At 43.8% G+C, this 20665-nt stretch overlaps 1 protein-coding gene across 1 annotated transcript in view; it reads right to left on the reverse strand.

Moving 5' to 3' along the window:
- Nucleotides 1-6153: 6153 nt before the first annotated feature.
- Nucleotides 6154-20665, reverse strand: part of pdss2 (prenyl (decaprenyl) diphosphate synthase, subunit 2) — a 26166-nt gene continuing 11654 nt past the window's right edge. The window contains exons 3-8 of the mRNA XM_048228502.1: nt 17865-18063; nt 11630-11704; nt 10319-10489; nt 9880-10011; nt 9566-9601; nt 6154-6696 (exon numbers count right to left, since the gene is read on the reverse strand). Coding sequence (XP_048084459.1) covers nt 6541-6696; nt 9566-9601; nt 9880-10011; nt 10319-10489; nt 11630-11704; nt 17865-18063 — 769 coding nt within the window. The 3' untranslated portion in view covers nt 6154-6540. The remainder of the gene's footprint in view (nt 6697-9565; nt 9602-9879; nt 10012-10318; nt 10490-11629; nt 11705-17864; nt 18064-20665) is intronic.

The following is a 20665-nucleotide window of genomic DNA, read 5'->3' on the forward strand; positions in this document are numbered from 1 at the left end:
GCCATCTCACATTAACCATTGTTGCCTAATTACCAATTATTCATCAAGTAGTATGTACTTTTTTTTAGTGTTTTTCACATAGTATTTTGCAGTATTTTTAAAATACAAAAATACACACCAATAAAGTATTTTGATACAAAATACAGAGCCATTTCCTTCAACCCAATAAAATAAAAATGACAAAATACTATTTTGTATTTGAAATACATATTACATGTTTCAGAAATCTTGACATGTTTTGGGTTGCAATATACAGGTAGTGGGCTCTCTGTTAATTTTAATGAGTAGGCCTAAGCCTAAAGTTACAGCATTTCTATCACAATTGACCAGACTTTGACCTTTGGTCTGCTTTTAACAAAATTCTGGCTATGATTGTTCCTTGTATTGCATCATGAGCCATCACTGTGCCTATTGCATTCTACTGTTGTTAGCCTTAAGCCTAGCTCAGTCATTATGTTATACCACAACAACATAACAATCAAATTCTATGATTGCCACTGATGTGAATGATCTCACAAATCACACAAACCAAATCAAGTTTTAAAAAAATCGCAAAAGTATCGAAATTGAGATTCTTCACTTAGTATTGGTATTGAAACACTAGTTGGTATTGTGACAACAGGAGTTGGGGATGTGTCCCCACCAAAGCTGAGACCAAACCTACGCCCTTGCTTTCTAATATCTATGAGTCCCTCCACTCTGCAGCTAGGCTGGGTGAACTCAGCCTGATCTGAGAGCGGTTTCTTTTCCGCCCTGCAGCTCAGGCTGGAAACCTGTACATCTCTTTCTCCTGCTTCTGTTACACTTTTGCGGGGGCCAATCACAAACTGGCTTATCCACCTGGCACGCTTTTGGCAGGTTTAAAACGATGACGATAGCGGGAGAGCCTGGAGTTTTCGCGTCGCTCTGCAAACGCCACCCGGTTCGTTGGTCAGATTGGTGAATGACTATCCAACTGCGTACAGTCATTTGAACTATGCCCGTTGATCACGCCTCTTGTGCAGTAGAAAATACACAGCGGACTCCCCAGACTAATGTTCAATCTTAAGATTGAGCTTGGTCTGGTGAAAGCCAGACACCTCGGCAGCCATATTGCAACACTTTTTGGGCACTTATCGGGCATCTATTTCAGCAGAAATACGCGTGCGCAAGGCTTCATTACACCAACCTTGCTCCAGTGGCGAGATCAAAACACGATTGGCACAATGTCTTCACAACACACCACATGATTGGCTCAATGTATTCACATGTCGACATTTTGCAGCGAAGGGGTGGGATATGTGTAGACAACTGCCATATTGGCGTTCGTGTACATCCACCTAAATCCGTGGAGTTGGCCAGATGTTTGTAACTGTTCATAAATTAAAATAATTGTCTGATCCAAATCGGTGTAGGCCTATCCCATGTGCCAATACAGATTACAAGACTTCACAAAACGTTTTTAATGTCGTATGGAAACAATATAAAGTTGACGACTTGCAAGCAAAGCAGCAATGTTCTCATAATGAAGAGACTAAAATATAGTACAACTCCTGTACTGTAGTCATTTATCTAGCTGTCACTGTCTCCAGAATGCTCCAGGCTACAGCAGGCTGTCATATGGTCACACCAAAGTTTTGCATGTTCACACAAAAAAGCTTTATGTGAGCACCTGAAACTTTCATGTGTGCACACAAAACCTTCATGTGAGCACATGAAACTAAACTTTATATATTGTTTTGCTCATAGGGGCTCCGTAGAAAGGCCATTAAGACGGACCAACAAGCTCTAGAATACATTTTAAAGAATAAAATAGATACTAAATACATAGGCCTACATGCAATTGTTAAGGTTATGGGTGAAGCGTCTTCAGGCATAATATGTTAAAGGTAGGGTAAGTGATGCTAAGTCATTTCTAACATGTAACACTTTTGTAACATTCAGCAAATATCTCCATGTGATCTGCTAGCTCTCCATTCTCACTGTAAAAAAAAACGATCTTAATACACAGCCCTGTCCGTGAACTGGAAACAAAGTGGGGACAGCCTGTACCCCAAACAATAACAAAGCTCTGTGTGTGGAGTTTCTTAGGGAGCACTGAAGGGAGGAGTGAGCTACCTCTCTGGTGTTTTTTGGTCTTTGGTTCAGATACAGTGCCCTCCAGATTTATTGGCACCTTTGGTAAAGTTGACTAAAAACAGGTATAAAAAAATAATCATTTTGTCGATTTATTGTAATCTCACAATGAAAACATTGAGGAAAAATCCAATGTACAGCAAATGTATTATTATAAAAAGGAAAATAAAGAAATAAATATTTTTAACAAACACACATTTCCCACTATTTTTGGCACCCCTAGAAAATCTTATATACATAATGTAACAGAAGCATTTTCCTATCTAATTTCAACTTCTTTAAGTTAATCAGAGTGTCTGTCAACTTTCAGTAGTAGTTCATGACTGTCATTTTCACTAAGGTATGAAAATAAGAGGCTAAATTCACGAGCCATTTTTCAACATCAGAAAGACAAGAGAATACCGTAATTTACCAAATATTAGTTGCAGCTTATATTTTGCAAAAAATTCTTCAGCTATGATGCTAATACACAGGGGCAGTTAATATGGTATTAATATGGTTTTGTTTCTTTTAACTTGCACAAAACACTGTCCTGTGGCTTATACACAATGAGGCTAATACACAGGAAATTACTGTACACTAAATTTAAATAAAAAGAAAGTGTGTTGACATTTGCCCCCACGCACAATATGGAGGATGATAAGATAGGCAAGAAATTCCATAAGAACCACTTTTGGAGAGTTACAGAAAAAAGGTATCATCTTAGGGTCACTAAGTCCCCCCAAAAAATCTTCAAAAGTGACCTCACTGCTAATAGATTATAGAGAGCATGCCAGGTAAAAGCCTTTCCAGTCATTTAATTACAAATGTAAACTGCAGGAGTTCTGATACAGTGACTTTGTCTGTGGTCTATTGTGAGATTAAATGAAAATTGCGTTCTTTGGCAAGAAACACTTTAGGTGGGTTTGGCGTACATAGATGTCTATACTGAAAAGAACCCTATGCCTAATGAGAATTATGGTGGATAGACTGTGATATTGTGGGGCTGTTTTCATTCCCAAAGGCCTTGATAACCTAATTAAGGTGCATGGTATCATGAACCCATAGAAAAACCTGATCATTTTCAAAGGAAATCTGTCAATCTCTGCCAAGACACTAAACATGGGTCATGATTGGATCATTCATCAGGACAATGAACCAAAACCAGATAAAAACAAAAATGGTTTACTGAACACAAAATCAAGCTTCAGCTATTGCCATCTTAGTTCCCTGATCTAAACTCCATAGAAATACAGTGGGGTGAGTCAAAGAGGAGAAGTGTGGACCTAGGAATCTGGACGATCTGGAGATATTTTGTAAAGACGAATGTTCTTAAATCCCTATCCCTTACTCTGTATTCTCCAAACAAGCTCTTTTATTGGTAAAGGGAGGCTTAAGAAGGTATGACAAGCAGGGGTGCCAATAATTGTGAGCGACGTCTTATTTATCTCTTTATGAGATTTTCCTTTTTCTCAAAATAATTTTGCTTCCCTTCAAGGTTGGGTTTTCCCTCATTGTTTTCATTGTGAGATTACAATAAATCACCAACAAATAATTTTTTATACCTGTTTTAGTCAACTTTAGCAGAGGTGCCAATAATTAAAAAAATACAAACTTAAAAATAATAGACAATATTACCTTTTTACTATCTCTTCATATTTTAACCATTATGTAACATGATTTTAAGGAAACACTACATATTGCACATTTATTTACATTTGTTTATAAAGTAGGGTAAGCTTAGGTAAAACCAAGCCTGGGCTAAATTAAATGAAACTAAATATTGTTATTAATAAATTATAATAATAAATAACAGGGTAAAAGTTTAGGGTTATTTTTTCTCCAGTGGCTTAGCTTAAGTCCAACACAGAAACTGAGTTTAAAGGCTAATGGGGTAAGAATGGCAGACACCTGGTTGAATTTTATCAACATCTAGTCACTGCCACATCCAGACACAATTAACAGTCTTTGCTCATTGCTAGCTCAATGGTCCATGACCTCCCACAGAAATGTCTGTGCGGTGTTAAGATTGTTGTAAAAAGCTTCCTGTGATATGTATGTGTATGGCAGGGAATGGGAAAGGAATCAGTCATTACTCGGCTAATGGGGCTGTCTCGATTGCAGGGCACAACGGTGGTCAGATCCATCATGCACTCAAGCGAGAGAGATTTGCGCATATATGTCAGGTAGCGGAGCATAGAGAGAGAATTTCTGGAGAGGGGGATGTCATCTCATCTTGGTCGTCGAGCACTGCTCGTTAAACATCAATAAGCTGCTCACGCATTCCTCTCCCAGCGCAACATGAAGCACCTGCAGGGCTGAGAGATTTCATACATCAGGATGAGCACAGTCTTGCCATCAACAGGTTACTCACCAAACTATAATCTACTGGGAGAACATTTATGTTGACAACAGTATACATTGCGTTTCTCTATGCTCAATGCCTGCCAAGCACATAGATATTTCTCTGGAAAGAAATGTTGCTAAACCAAACCAATATTTAGATCAATTAAACCACAATCCCCCACCCCCATAATTCAACCACTAACACTACTACTTTGTAATGCATTTTTTTTATCTTTATTCAAGTTGTCAACTGATACGTTCAAAGACATTATCATTAAATGAAATGAAGGCATGCATTAGGACTTGTGGTGTACTCACCAAAGCAATAAGTGGAGTATTGCAGGAGGGAACCAGGAAACCGCAAGGAGTTGTTTGGGACAGACCTCTGTTGGTCCTGCCCTGGTGCCCAGCTGCAGTGACACCATACTGGGATAGGGTGGAGCTGCTGTCCTATGCAAGCACTTCATATAAAACCCAGTCAAGTGACAGAGGAGTAGCTGGGTTTCAACAAACGCCCAAACCACAAAAATCATCTTGTCGAGCAGAGCCAGACAGTGTTGGGTTTCAGGGCAGCATGATACAGTGGGACTTCATGATCTGCGTGTCCGTCTGCTGGCTCTATTTCACATACACAATGTGAAAACACACACATTGTAGCTTGGTTTAGTCATATGTAGGATCAATCAGGAATCTTATATGTTTAACTTCAACCTATGTGTAATATATGCACAAGGGAAACTGTGTCTGAGCAATAACCACTGACTAATTGATTTACCACTTACATTTGCCGACCCTTCTCTGGGTGTGGAATGTATTTCTCTACACTCACACATACCCCAAAGAAAAATGGTTGTTTAGCCTGCTGTACCTGAATGTGACTTCATAGATTCACTGCTGTGCAAAAAGGGCAGAAAGAAGTAAACAAATAATTTCCAATTCTCTAAACTGGAGAAACCCTGCTGTGCTTTTGACTGGCACTTAAGCCCCCCCTTACTTTTTGTTCCTTTTACTTTCCCTTTGAATTTCCTTGTGTCCGCTCAAGGCACGGATAAATATTTCATGGATGGCTAGAGGCTTGCCGCACTGCACTGTGTACCTGAGTGGAGGCAGCGCCGCATCCGGCCGCCAGTCAAGAGCAGTCAGGCAGCAGGGGAAGCCGGCAGTCTTTTTTTTTTTTTTTTATTTGCAAAAAGTTTGTTTTTGAGCACGGGGCTAACTGACAACATGCAAGTCCCTGTGCCACTCTCTTCTCCACTCCCTGGAGTAAGCTCCACGTCCTTCAGGTGGGGTATGAGGGTGGGGGGTGGATGGTGTGTCTGTAAGGGGGCTGCTGGTTAGGGTGACGCTCCTCCAGCCCAGCTTCACACCCTTGTTGTCCCTCTGTGGAGAGCGCCTGGGAAACCACAGGCCACCACCCTGGCGCCAGCCCGCACGACGGCCCAATCAATACTGCCGCATTTCCTGTCCATTTGCTCGGGTCACGGGAGTGGGCCTCATTAATAATTTCTGCGAGCACAGCTTCAAGTGTGCCTGTGGCAGAACCAAGGGAAGCAGTTTGACCTTTTTTTTTTCTTTTGCCCTGATTTTGTCTGCCATCACACACTTGTAGTGGAACAGCAAGAGAACATGATGATTTGTGATTTGTAATGATGATTAAAGACAACAGTTGAGTTGTAGCAAAGACAAATAAATAAATAAACCAAAAGCAAGTAATTATATAGTTTAAACCATTTTATAGATAATTTATAACGGAAATGCTAACTTTTTAATTTGACATGTAGAATACACAGATGGTCATACAATCATAAGAAAGCAAAGCCATTTGCTCCAATCAGTTGACATGAAAGAGGCTTTGCCATTCGCATGGTCGAGCCAAAAGCACTCCTTCTGAATAGTTTACTCTATCCTGCACATCAGACCCATCCGCATGGAATTGCACTGAATATGCCCATATTTCTGTTCAAGACACACCTGGTTCCAAATCCATCTGTTTAACTTGCTGACACTTGCTCATATAAAGTCATTGATGAGTGTTGTGGCATAGATGTTGTAACAGCTGAGGTAATGTTCTTCATCGCGCTACAGTAGAACCGGAGTTGGTCAGACCTTGGTGACGGCAGAGGCAATGTTCTCTAGAGCAGATCGCGCCTCTGATGGAGGGAAGCACTTGATGGCATCCAAAGCTTTGTTTCCGTTGTAACTGCACAGGTCCATGGCTTTGCTCACTCCTTGTTCCGATTTAATTGTTCGCCACAGCTGTCCAGAGGAGAGGAAGAAGTCACATTAATATTTTTACAGTCATTTCCATAAATGATGATACCATGAACTGATGATTTACCTCATTTTCATGTTGTTTTATATCTCTGTATTCAATGGGAGAAAAAAAGACTTTTGGGAAAACTTTAACTTTTCTCACCACAAACTGTTACACACAAACACTTTCACAGACACACACACATGCTCACACTCGTGGACACACTCAAACATTTGTCTCTTCTTGCTCTTGTGGTTCGCCTTCTGCCCTGTTAGGACATCACTTGCTCTAGGCATTTGACCAAAATGATTTCGAAGACAGCTTGTGCTGAAAAGCCCCTGTGGGCTTTTGTCTTAAAAACACCAGACAGAGAGCATCACTGGACTCGCCCATAATGTGAGTCTATGTACACTTTGGAGTTGCAGTCTAAACGTTCTCCCCTGGAATGTTGTCTATCCTGTATATGGAGTTTCAATCTAACTGAAGTTACAGTGCTAATTTCCTGGTACAAGCCCTTAGACGAACACTGTTTGTATGAAATGTTTTCCAATTTATGAATTTCTTTAATCTACTACTGGTCCAGCTGGGCACCACAGACAGTATGCTGTCTCTTGGTACATTCTCAAGTCTCAGTAATTTCTAGTAGCATTTTGAAAGTGTAACAAGCAGTTTTGCTGGGACCTATTAGTTGATCTCTCATGTATTTGACAGTTTAGCGCAGCGCTCATGCTGACGGCTGTCACACAGAGTTACCGCCATTTCCTCTGCGCCTCTGTGCTCCTGCCCCCTGGTGAAGGAGATTCTCCACCGATGCCACTGTCCCCGAGTCGCTCTGTCTCCTCCGTAAATAGGCCCTGGTACCTTATCCCCCTCGATCTGGTTTCAGACGCGACCTGAGATCCCCCTGTTCTCTCACTCTTCCTGCCCCCCCCACCCCCCTTCATCTGTCTCCCCTTCTTTCTTCTCCATCTGACTTTGGAAACCAAATTTCGAAACTTGCTATCGGTTACAGCCAACAGACACCCTCCTGGCCCCTCACACCCGGGCTGCAACCGTACCCTGACCCATTCCTCACGCGCGCCCCAGAGGTGGGAGAGACATGGAAGTTGGAAAGGGGCACTGGGTCCACTGAGTGTCTGCTGGATAGGTTTTCTGTCTCGGATTAACTCTTACATTTAGATATTTTCTTAAGAGTTTGGTGTTAAAAGAAAGTTATTTTTTCCCCAAACTGACTAGATTTCTACTAGCGATTTCCACTCCAATCGCCTATTATCAGGTATAGAAGAAATGCTTGTGGAGAAATGGACGTGTCCTTTCCAAAAAACACAGTGAATGGCATTGGCGGAGCTAGGGGGTGGCTTCGGGGGCTCAAGCCCCGAATCTTTTTTCAAAAGCCCCGAATCTTTTTTTTTGTATGTTTTCAATTTCCAACGATTCTAATTTCTAATTTAACTTCCCCTTGGTTTCTCTATAAATGTTACAAAATGTAGGCTACTGAGCAAATAGGAGATCCCTTATTTTCAAAGCCCAATATTGACAGATAATCTGATTTCCCACACGATGAGTTTAGACAATGCCACAGCCGAGATGTAGCAGTTTACGTCATAAACCTGGCAGGAAAGTTCAGAGCGGCGCAGTCAGTTTAAACAGCAAGCGGTAAGAAAAAAACTATTGTCAAGACATTAGGCAATTAGGCTACTGTACCCCGGAATACAAAAGTTTGTTGTACTGTATTCATAGAGTCTCAATGACTGAATCAGTAGATTTACCTGTTGTCAGTTGAGTTCGTTCAATTAATTTTTTGTAGGCTAGTAGCCTAGGCAAATATGAAACGGAGATGTAACGTGGCTACCGGCGGGATTTTGAATTTGCATGTTTCATGCATTTTAGGCCAAACAATACAATGAGATTGATGTGTTCTCCATTTGAGGAATGTAATCAATTGCGGACGTGCACAGACAGCTCAGACACAGAGCGTAGGCCTAGGTTTGGCTACTTTCACTTTCTAGAGTGCGCATTAATTACGTAAAAGATGCTTCATAGTACCAAAACAACGATCAAACATTATCAAATGTATCATGACGTGTTGTCACAAAGACTTACTCCAATTAGAAAATCGAAACCAAAATCATGTAAGTGTTCTCTCATTGACACCTGTAGGCCTATAAGGAAAATGCGATTTCAGTTTGTAAAATGTACCCCCTCCCCCTCCCCAACTGAATATAAGGGTTAGTCCCCCTATGTGAAGCACTGAAGGGAAGAATTCCCCCCATTTTGAAAAATGAGCTTTAAGCCCTGAATTAAACTTAGCTTCATGTGTTCCATTGAACATTTTAACAAGTGGGTTCACAATGTGTGGGGCTGTGCTAAACCTGACCATAAGGCTAGTTTTGCCAGAGTTAAAAATGTTTTGAGACAAGTAAAAATGTTTTGAGACAGAGTTAAAAATGTTTTGAGACAAGGTAGCATCCCATCAGGGTTATCTTAGCATAGTATACTAGCCAATAATATACAAACCATAACTCATATAAGTGCCTGCTGATCAGATAGGCTATGCCTATAGACCCCTCTTGAAAGACCCAAAGTGCCAGTCAGATATACCTTGAGTCTCACATTTTTAAAGTCTCCATGTGTCCATTAGTTTACACAGAATTCACAAGTCATTATTTAAAGGGGTTATTTTTCTAAATTTTCTGCCGGGGGTGCATGCCCCCGGACCCCCCTAGCCTTCCTGTGTGTGGCACTGGGCTAAGCCCCCAATGTTTCAAATGTCTGGCTCCGCCCCTGGTGAATGGCCATTTTATTGAGGATGCAGTTCAAATAAATGTTTGGTAAGCTAAAATTAAGGGAATATGATATATTTTCTCTCACCTTAGAAAAATCTATAGGTCTTCCAAAGCTTCTTGCCTGAGGAAGGAAAAGGGTGAACATTAAATTCTGTATTGAAAAAAATGAATTCAAATGACAATGAACTTAAAAAGTATTAAAGAGCCTTTTTTAATACAAGGTCATTGAATGGCAAAATCAAATAATGAACCAGCACCTAAAGAAAACCATTTATGTCATCTTCAAACATCAAACATCCTACACATGTGTCAGATGCATTACACTGTGCCCTACTGGGAGTGCCTGTCAAATCCCCAAGCCACTGATGCAGCAGTGTGTCTGTGGGGAGCAAAAGCTACCTGTTGCAGCTGCTGGAGCCATTTCTCCTGCCCCACGATCTGCCGGTGGAAGACCACCGGAGCGAGTTCCAGGCTGAAGGGAAGGGGCTCCACTGCACCACTCTTCACAAACGGTTGCAGGTCAGAGTTCAGCTGGCAAAGAAACGGGAAACAAAGTTAGACAAAGTTGGCATGCTGCCCAAGACTCCACACCAGGATTAGGATGCTGGAGAGAGCCTCAAGGAACAGATGGATGCAACAGATGCAAGCTCCTTGGAGGGCCTGGAATCGGTGTATGCAAGGTATGCTCTTACGCCTACAAATCTCTGCTCCTCTAGAACTTGCACTCACTCAAGGAAATTAATAACTTATGAATTATTTAAATGATTTCAGCAATGTGAGGTGGGGGGGGGGTTCCTGTGTGTGAGGTTTTTTTCTTTCTGGGAGCTGGCTGGTGTACCTTGTGGCCGAGTGACAGGTGCTTGCCGTACTGGTAGGCCAGCATCTGGGCATCCACGTCGTGCTTAGCCAACTCCATGGCTGCCTGGCAACTCTTCGCCAGCAAAGCACCGTGGGATAGGAACGTCTGGTCTTCCCACGTGGCCATGGAGACATCAGCAACACTGGAGTCCTGTGAATGGGGGATAACTGTGAATAACTGCAGTACACACGGAGATACAAATTCAGAGTGGATTTATTCAAGGGGAAAAGACATTCCACCAGTACAAAATCATTGTCTGAAGATGTCTGAAACTGATAAGTAACTCTCCACCACAAAGTCAAGGGAAAAAAATGTTCAATAACATCCAGCCAATACTCAAAAAAGTAGAAGACAAAAAAGCGTCCAGATTTCCTATCCATTCATGCCTGTTACCTTCAAAAACACGCAGTGAGAAAAACAAAATAGGTAAAAAAAGTAACGGGTGAAGGGGGGCTGGATGAAATCGGAGCATACTTGGAAGGAGAAAACGATGCGGTGTCTGCTCGGAATCCTCTCCTCTAAAAGGGGCAAGGTGAAATCCGAACCGCCTCTGCCCCCCGTTAGAAATACTCACCCCTCGCATCCCCGAGGAAACGCGGCCCAGTCCAGACATTCAGGCTGTTTGCATCATGCACCAACTTTCTCCCTTTCATTCATTATTTAACCGGGCCATTCTGTTCTCCATTCTGGTCTGTGAATGGCCTCTCCCTGAACATCTGGTGACGCAAACCTGCTTCAGACTCCCAAATTGGGCTTATTATGAAAAAAAGTTCCTCTGGCCCCATTGTACATCTGATCATGCAAGTCCAATTAAGGATTATGAACCGGCCAATAAAATGTCACGTTTCATATGAACTGCAGTGTGCCTGCTATGCCTGTATGCAATCCAAGCCACTACATCTGCACAGCCGAGCAAAACTTATGTACAACCCACTAGTAGAATGTTTACAGTGGATAATGGTGTCATGTGACACTTCTCCATTGATCATGTGGAATTAGTTTATTCAGCCTATGAAGTGTTGCCCATACATCTTTCAAACATCCCTTTTCACTATCACTTATTTCTGAACATGCGTCCAGCGACTCGAGCAGAATATGGAACCCGATACGAAAGGAACAACATGTTTACCGTCATGCAACACCAGCTAACCTCAACTGTGGCCAATTGAATCTGTCTCGGATTGGTCAATGGCTTAATGTTCCGCAGAGGCCTCGTGACTGACTTGATTAGGCCCCATGTGGTTGAGGGTCCTCTTGTGGCTGACCGTGGGAGCTGCATGGTGGTCTTACCTCAGCAGAGTTGGAGCCCTCGTAGTAGATGCCCTGAACCAGGTCACCAATGGCACTGGAGATCAGCTCCACAACCTGTGGACCAAAACACAACGTGGTTTAAATGGACATGCTCTCAATACAATGGTCAGGAAATTTAGAAACCTGGCTTTATGCTTGCACCACCGTTAACCAAGAAAAAGTCCTAATAACTGGAGCAGAGCCGTTCAAAATGTACTCTATGGAAATATGATCCATGTCAAGCATACACTGCCGTTCAAAAGTTTGAGTGCTTACATAATTGCAAAAGGGTTCTCCAATGTTTTCTTAGTCAACCTTCTAAAATGACATCAGATTAGTAAACTTTTGAAAGTGCCTTTTGAAAAATTGGATGACTGGTTGCTGATGGATGGGCATCTGTATACTTATGTAGATATTGCATTAAAGATCAGCCATTTCTTTTTCATTTACAACATTAATGATGAAAACAAGGACATTTCTAGCTGACTCCATACTTTTGAACGGTAGTGTACATTCAAAAGATATTTCTCTACACATTCAAACAAGTCAACCAAGGTATTATTATTATTCAAATGCATTTTAGTACTTAAAATGAATTTCAGATTTATCATGTCAATTCCACAAGATCCTGTGCCTGTTTTCACTGCATACAGCTGGCATGTTTATGTTATGTGTGGAACACCTCATGCAATCTTAGAACTTAGAGCTGCAGAGGGCAGGGTAGGAGGCGACGGCTGCCTGGGTGAGTCTGTTAACCAGGTTGTCATCATCCTCGCACCACCGTCTCGTTATCGGGCTGCGCGGCCGGCCTGATGTTTGGGTTGGACACATTCGACGGGGCTTTGTTAATACGAGTCATATTTATACCCGCCACCCCCCCACACACACACACACCCATCCAACCCCTACCCCACCCAGCCAAAACTGTATTAGTGGGGTGGATTGGGTGTCCATCCAGCAGTTAAAAAGCAGATGGTGAGTAAAAACAGAGAAATGTCCAGAGGGTTGAGGGGTTAATAAGGCTCCAGACATCTGGTACCCAACACACACACTTTCTGGTGCAGTAGCATCCACAAGCTTGTACACACACACACACACAAACATAGACACACACAAATAGCAACAGACATACATAGTTCTACTCTACCAAAATATACACTGCAAAAAACAAGTGTTTATAACATTTTCAACCCCTCACACCACCTCTTGCCCTGGCCTCTTTTTGAAAATGATCCTGAGAACACATTAACAGGGGAATGTGTCTCTGATACACACACACACTCACACACAAACACTCACACTCACACACACACCGACAGAGAGCATCAGCTCTGAGTGAAACCACCTGCACTAGCAGCATGGGGTGCGGCAGAGAGAGAGGCTGTCTGAATTGAGAGGCTTGCAAGGTTTGGGCTTCTGTTTGTTCAAAGAGGCACCCAGCATTCGGCGGGCAAACAGCTTGACTAAGGAAAATAAAAAGACTTTTGATGTCCGCTTTCCCCCAAGGAAGCCATCACGAGGGCACGTGGCACAAAGCACCTGCCGAAAAAAAAAGAAACAAAAAACAACAAAAGAGGCAACACATTTCAGGTGAGGAGACAGAGGAGTAGGCAGGTTTAAAAGGCCCTTACACTGGATTGGATGGTGAATGGAACCAAGATGACAATGGAGAGGAGAGAGAGAACGAGTGAGAGAGACCAAGAGAGAAAGACAGAAAGAAAGAGAGACAGAAGGCAGAAAGACAGAAAGAAATAGAGAGGCATATAATTCCAACACTAACCAGAAACAAACTACCGGCTAAGAAATACATGACCCAGTACAAATCCAGATATATTATTCAACTCTCGACACATACTGATCGCTTGACCTGCATCCGAGAGGAGGGAATTTATTAGTGCAGAGAGGAAGACAAACATAACAGCTCTTCCAACCTGCTCACTCACTCACTAAATCTTGAGCCAACTTTGTACAATTCCCTACACTTTCCTGAAGGGGGCCTGTGTGAGCCCATTGTCCAGATGTAATCAGTGCGCCTCTGATTTCTCCGCTATAATTAGGAAATATGAATCCAAGAGAGGAGGAATGGGCTGGAGTGGCGGGGGGGTTAAATTGTCAGACGTGTCGCCTTTCGTATAACTGCCGCAAGTCTAACGTTTCACACACCCTCCACTACCTCTACTGGCCCCGGCGCACACACACCCCTCCTCTCTGTACTGAAGAGAGGAGCAGCCAATTAGACTTTTCCCTGTTCCAAAACTCTGTTAGCCTGTCAGGATAGCACAACCACAGTCATTCTTCAGAAAATGACAGGAAAGGAGAAGTGCATCACACACGTCTTTGTGAAATCCAGACATTTATTTTGAGTTATTTGGTAACACCACTCTTGTCTCTCCCCAAAGTCTCCCTCAGTGTACTTGTGTGTGTGTGTGTGTGTGTGTGTGTGTGTGTGTGTGTGTGTGTGTGTGTGTGTGTGCGTCCTCTGCGAAACCGGATCCTTGAGGAAATATTGAGGCAACCCGACTCCCTCGCCAAAGAACCAAAAAGGACAATGCGCCTACAGTGTTACCAGATGTGCTGTCTTTGCTGGGCTGAAAATGAAAAAAATAAGGGCTAGATTAGAGAGGGGGGCTTTTTTTTGGAAAGTATCAGATAAACCCTCCCCCTCCCTGTTCCCTTCCACCACTGACTACCCCTCCCTCTCTCCCTCCCTCATCCCACGTTCCCAAATCCAGCCGGCTTGGGTTTCGCCGACAGGTCTGTGAGGGGGAGAAAGACGAACCGAGGCCCGAGTGTCGCCTTACCGTTTATACTAGAGCTCAGCCAGGATCGCTCTCAAGGCCAGAGCGCATAATACAGATCAATCACTCGCACAGAAAAACACCCTGCTGTTTTTTTGGAGAGAGACCCACGTTAGCCAGCCAGCCAGCCAGCCCCCCATTCCCAAACCCAGTCCCCATTTCTCTCCAGACCTGGTCCACTGAGCTCTGCTTCAGGGCACCGAGACCTTAGCGCAGACAGATGCTGGGCACATCTGTATGTCCTCTGGAGCTTCCTCTCGGAGAGACACAAGGCTAGACAAGGTTTAGCCTAGCAGCAGTGGTGGTTACGTTACATCAGAGGATGCCACTGTGCTGTCATATGCTCTTCTGCGAGTGCTGAAGAAAATGTTATGACATTGGATGTTGGGGAGGGGGGCTCTCCCTCCAGATGCCACACAGTTAAGACCTCAAGCCACGGCGACGGCGTTGACCTCCCGGGGGAATGGGTGGTGATCTCTGCTTTCAAGCATCTTCGTGCGGCACGCTCGAGTCCACCGCGAGGCTGGTTTGTCTTTCTGCCGGTTTAAAAGCAGCGAAAGCTGGATCCCAGTGGAACGTGTGCCTTTTCATCACTCCTCAATGCGTGCTGGCTCGGGTTGCGCGTTGGCCGGCGTGACGCAATGCAAGGTTTCAATTAAAGTTTACACCCAAGTTAGCAGAGCCAATCTCCATACATGCACGCGCTCACACACACACACACACACTCTTTTGGAGTGGGTGTTTGAGCATAGGGAGTATAATCTCTCATGAGGGTGTAGAAGTTACATCTGTGTGTGTGCATACGCAACTGATGGAATGGTCATGACAAATCCCAACAGTGCTCAAAGAACCACTGAGGAAAAAGGTTCTGCTCACATGGCATTAGAGAACGTAATGCTAACAGCAGTGACTCTACCCTCCCACTCAGGTAACTCAGGCCAACAAATTTCTGGCTGGGTGGAACACTTAACTAGAGGAACCGAAGAGATGACATGTACATGGTCTTAAAATCCTCACTGGAGAATATGCCATTACACCACCAGGGGGAGCTCCTGAATGCTAATGAATGCCTCCCATGTCTCCCTCTCTCCCTCTCTCTCACACAGACAGACACAGGCACAGACACAGGCACAGACACAGGCACAGACACAGGCACAGACACAGGCACAGACACAGCGACAGGGACACTGTGAGAGAAACACATACACACCTCTTAACACAGTCCCTGTTGTATTGGCCACACTAAATAGCTGAGTGACATTTGATCCAAGTCCAGCAAACTTTACAACAGGAGGCGAGTTCAGTAGTTCAGCTCCTCTCAACACCAGCGCGACTGTTCCCCTCTGAGGGCCACGAGCCGAGCCGCACCGCACCGCTCCACCACCTCTCCCACAGCTGCCCCTTCTCAAAACCTTGAGAACTTTTATCCAAAGCACCCGCCTTAATCTTCATCATCTACATCTCTGAGGGAGAGAGAGAGAGAAAGAGAAAAGGAGAGCTAAAGCGTAACTAATATGGGCCGCTATCAGTGAGAGAGGGTTGTGTTTAGTCTTCGGCAAACTGAGTGTGGGGATATCCAGGATTCCCCTTGGAAGACGACATGCGCGTCTGACCTTAAAATGACCCCGGTGTGACCCTCGTCACCGTGTGAACGGAGCAGGGTGGGGAAGGGTTTGGAGGTGGTTGTGAGTAAGGTGGACGTTTTGGATGGGGGGTCGTGGGGGTGGTCAGGACATAGGCCAACTTAGAGTGGGGAGCGAGATGTGTTCAGTTTCCATTTGCTCGGGGGCGGCACATTCTGCAGGGTGCGCTTGATGACAGGATCTGTCAACGTTCAGACACCAGGCGACATGCATACGAGCACACACTGCCCTGTGTCAATGGGCATGTGTGTGTGGGTACATGTGTGTATTACGACCGTACAAGTAGATAGATAGATAGATAGATACTTTATTGATACCCAAGGGGAAATTCAAGAGGGGGCCATCACCTGTGATATAATCCTCTGATCCTCATCACTGAGAACAAATGACTACTTTACAGTGCACATTTAACAAATAAAAATCCACCCCACAACATATTATGCTCAGTAGAATGTCTGCTAGCATTTGTGGTTGTGACACAGACAGTGAGGGAGAAATGTTTGTTTGCATGTGCAAGCCAAGGACCTTCCACTATCCTTAAGATGAAGAAATTGATTTGCTGATTAAATCAATTGGCTCAGGTCAGGCTGAAACCGACACGGGGGTAGCTTGCATTAAGTGGTGTTTAAGTCCTCTGTAAGGACTGTTGATACTCTTGCTAATAACTCACACAACAGAAGCTAGCTCAAGTTGACCTCCCAACACACACACACACACACACACACACACACACACACACACAGTTGTCCAGTCACCACTTGCAAACTACTTGGGATGGTCAATACTTATTACTGATAACATGAAGTCATTCCAGCCAAAACATTCCACTACTGGTAAGTCAATACAAAAGTCATGACCAAATGCCCTGAGCCTACACCACAGACACAGCCATACACTCAGTCAGCTTTCATGAGGACAAGAGAGAATGAAGGAGTTTGCTTTCTTTAAGCCTCTCTGAATTTTCTTTACATCTGTACCGAAACAACACAAACTTGCATTTGCCCAATCAGTGAAATGAAATAGGGTTTTTCTTCCTGTCCATCTCCATTCACCAACGTCTTAAAAAACAAACTTGGATCAACATATTTCCCACCAAGTCTGTGCTGCACTCAGTGAACACAGTCCCTTAAAAGCCAGATCGTATTTCCTTTGAACTGATAGTCTACTTCACCTAAAAACCTCCAACATGTCAGTCCCACTGTGTACATGGTACACAGATGTATTTAGAAAACAGTCGCCTGACGCAGATCAATGGGGCGTTCTGCTTGCTGCCATGACCAGGAGGAGATGGGCTTCAAAGGGGCCACAGAGAATGCTCCAGCAGATGGCAGAAACCTGAGAAAGTCAGCTGACTGCTCCCTCGGCCTTCCCATCTCCCGGCTCTGCCGCGATCACCATAGTTTCAACAACAACAGCCATGTTTGGGCCTCCTCTGGCCACTCAGCTAGGGTCAGTTTTCATGCACAACCCATTGGTAGTTCTGGTTGGAGAGCAGCGAGTTCATCTTCAATCAACTATCAAATACCAGTATTTAATGTCAAATCCAAGTAATCTTAATCCTATAATCCAGGATATAGATTCAGGCACTGTGGTAATTGGGTCACACACAATTGTTTTCACTTTTGTATTTAAACTTTAAACAAAAACTGATTGGAGCCAAATGTATTCAACTTAAGTGTGAATAAAAATGACTAAGGCCATGACTTGAGTATGAGGCAGCAACCAGGCAGACATCCTCAATGTGATCACTTGAGGAATATACATGTAGGCCCCAGGTTGGTTAATATTTTTTACCTTGGTGTTGTTCAGCTGAGCCAGGCCAGTGCAAGCATTAGCCAAAAGGAAGTCCCCACTTAAGACTGCCATCTTGTTTCCGAACTGCATGTCTTTAAGAGGTCCGTCAGCATTGGTCCAGTCCTTGAGGTTGACGATTCCACGGTGCACCAAGAAGGCCGTATGAATGAGCTCTGTTATCTCAGCAAGGTTCCTCTGACTGTGGAGCAAGATTGAAAGTGAAATTAGACTAAAATAAACATCAATGGAGAATGTATCATGTTTCTCTAAAGATTATTAAAATCTATATTAATTTATCAAAAGAATTACATTTTTTTAAATTATTTTAAAATGTCTTAATTTCTACACATAAAGTGCTTTCCTCCAGCCTAGATGAACCTAGAGGAACTTGTTAGTGCACAACCACAACCACTTATCCGGTACGGAGAGGGCTTTGTACAATGACAGATAGTTGGCACTGCCAATGGCTGCGCTGATGGCCTCCGTTTTACGTATTTTTGTATTTTCTATGAAACGGAGTAAACAACTGCAAGTAAAACCTTCTTTTACAAGAAAGATGTGTTTGTTGTACTCGGTAAGGGTTTAATGTACCAACTTATGTTTAATTTCACTACTGGTTACACCCCATCTAAGGTGACCCAAGGATCTCAAGATCAATTCTCAATAGAGAATAAGTATAGTGTTAACGAGGCTGGCTTTCCCTTGCAGACCAAAAAATCTTAAGAAAATTGGTCATCGCTGTAGGTAAACGGGTTTGTTGTGATAATAACTGACTAGAAAATACACCTCCTATGCCAGTCATCTTCATCAAACACTGCCCAGAACATAAGCACTTTACCTACACAACACATCACCCACTGTACAAATCCTTGCTTGCAGTTGAAAAAATATCAAATTCAAAAGGAGAGACAAAAGACAGGCTGGGTAGAAAAAAAAAAACATTTTTGAAGAATTTCTATATGACCGCAACTCTTGATTATTAGAGACAAGACATGAAATTGGTCATTGAATGGCCCATTTCACACAAAGGTTATGGGAAGGTTGGGGGGGGGGGAACAGGGGGCTATAATCAAATGTTGATTCAGCCATTCCGAGGGGAATAATCAGGTTGTTCCGCGTTGCATGTGAGGTAGCCGTGGCAATGCAGGGAGATTGTGTGGTGGGAGGGTCCCCGGAGCTGATGGCCACTTAGGCGTCTTTCACCGGGTGAGAAAGTGTCCTGATGAGATAATTCCCTTCCAACTGGCCGTCTGCTGACAAGACAAGAGTCTATATAGTGTGTGAGAGAGTGTGAGTGTGTGTGTGTGTGTGTGAGTAAGTGTGAGAGTAAGAGTGAGTGAAGGGGAGAAAGATGGGAGGGGTAACCACCACACACACACACACACACTTAAAGGTCTGGCTGCAAGTAATTGCATGGTGCTGCAGTTGCGTCAAGTCGTTGCTAAAATGCACTAATATCCCCCTTTCTGTATTTCCGTCTTAATCTTCTGTTCAATCACCACCCATTGTGCCAGCACTGAGGAAGATACAGGACAGGAGAGGAGGAGGAGAGGAGAGGAGAGGAAAGGAGAGGGATGGGCTCCCAAAGGTGCTACCGGCCAAACAAAAGGTAGACGTTCCTCCAGCAAAACATCATGGACAAAACACTGTGTACCAATTCCTGCCAAACTAGACCTCTTCATGTGAACAAATATTCATATTAATTAAAATTTCATTTTTCATTTCATTATATAATTTCTTTTAAGCTCTTTATAGTTCCCAGTTTTAATGGTTAGTAGGTTGCAACTTGACACTGCATACGTGTCAACAATTGATAACGTTGCCCTTCATGGGCCAATAAATTCATAAGGTGCATGAATGACCTAAGGCTGTTTTCACACTTGGTCTGTAGACCAAACATGGGTGCACTCCCAAACTCACCAAGTAATAATCAATCACTGAGAAGTACCAGGCCAGTAACATCATGTGCAATTACTGAGACTTGGTATCTTAGCCCTTGGAGACGTCCTTCAGTCTGTCTGCCTGTGGCTCTCTATATTGTGTGACTGACCAGCAGCACTCAACATTCCCCTGAAGCCACTGATGAATCTCTGGCCAGCCCTCTCGTCAGGAACAGTGCCGGAGCCAGAGGGCGGAGTAGGCAGGGGTATAAATAGCTTCGGGGCCTCTGTTGCATAGCAACCAATGGCATCTTGCAGAGGGGTTACGCCCCTCCTGACACGCCCCTTACTCTACAGCGCTCTGCTCCCATTTTCGAGCTGTAGCCGCAGGCAGCCTGAAATCTCATGTGCAAGTGAACTGCACTAGACCACCTAAAAAACATTTCTCCTCAGCATCTCCCAGTCACTGCTCTGCAGATGACTTATGCTTTTAAGATTTAAGATTCAAGTTCAAGTGAAAACACATTAAATTTGTTGAAATCCCAGAAAATTTCCAGAAAAATGGCAAACTGTGGTGAATAAAAAAGGAGTTATCTTCATCCCTACTAGTACACAGTATCTAGTAATTCTGCTGTATCCTATGGGTTTGAGAAGCCTGAAAGCAACGGCTGGTCCCTGGCCTGCGAGATTCTGTAACCGTGGCCAGTGTGTGGTGCCACTCGCCCTCCCTTCCTCATGATGACTTTGGGCCGGGCTGATAAGGACTCTCAGGACTCCCACTTCGCTCACTCCAGCCCAAAGTCCCACAAGCCCACAACCCCACGCCACCGGGCCAGATAAGAGTCCTCCCATCCACCTCTCCCTAACGCCCCTTATCTCCCTCGTCTCCACACAGGAGAGCCTGGCTGGAGTCTCACCAAA

The sequence above is a fragment of the Alosa alosa genome, chromosome 19 (assembly GCF_017589495.1).
Source record: "Alosa alosa isolate M-15738 ecotype Scorff River chromosome 19, AALO_Geno_1.1, whole genome shotgun sequence".
NCBI lineage: Eukaryota > Metazoa > Chordata > Actinopteri > Clupeiformes > Clupeidae > Alosa > Alosa alosa.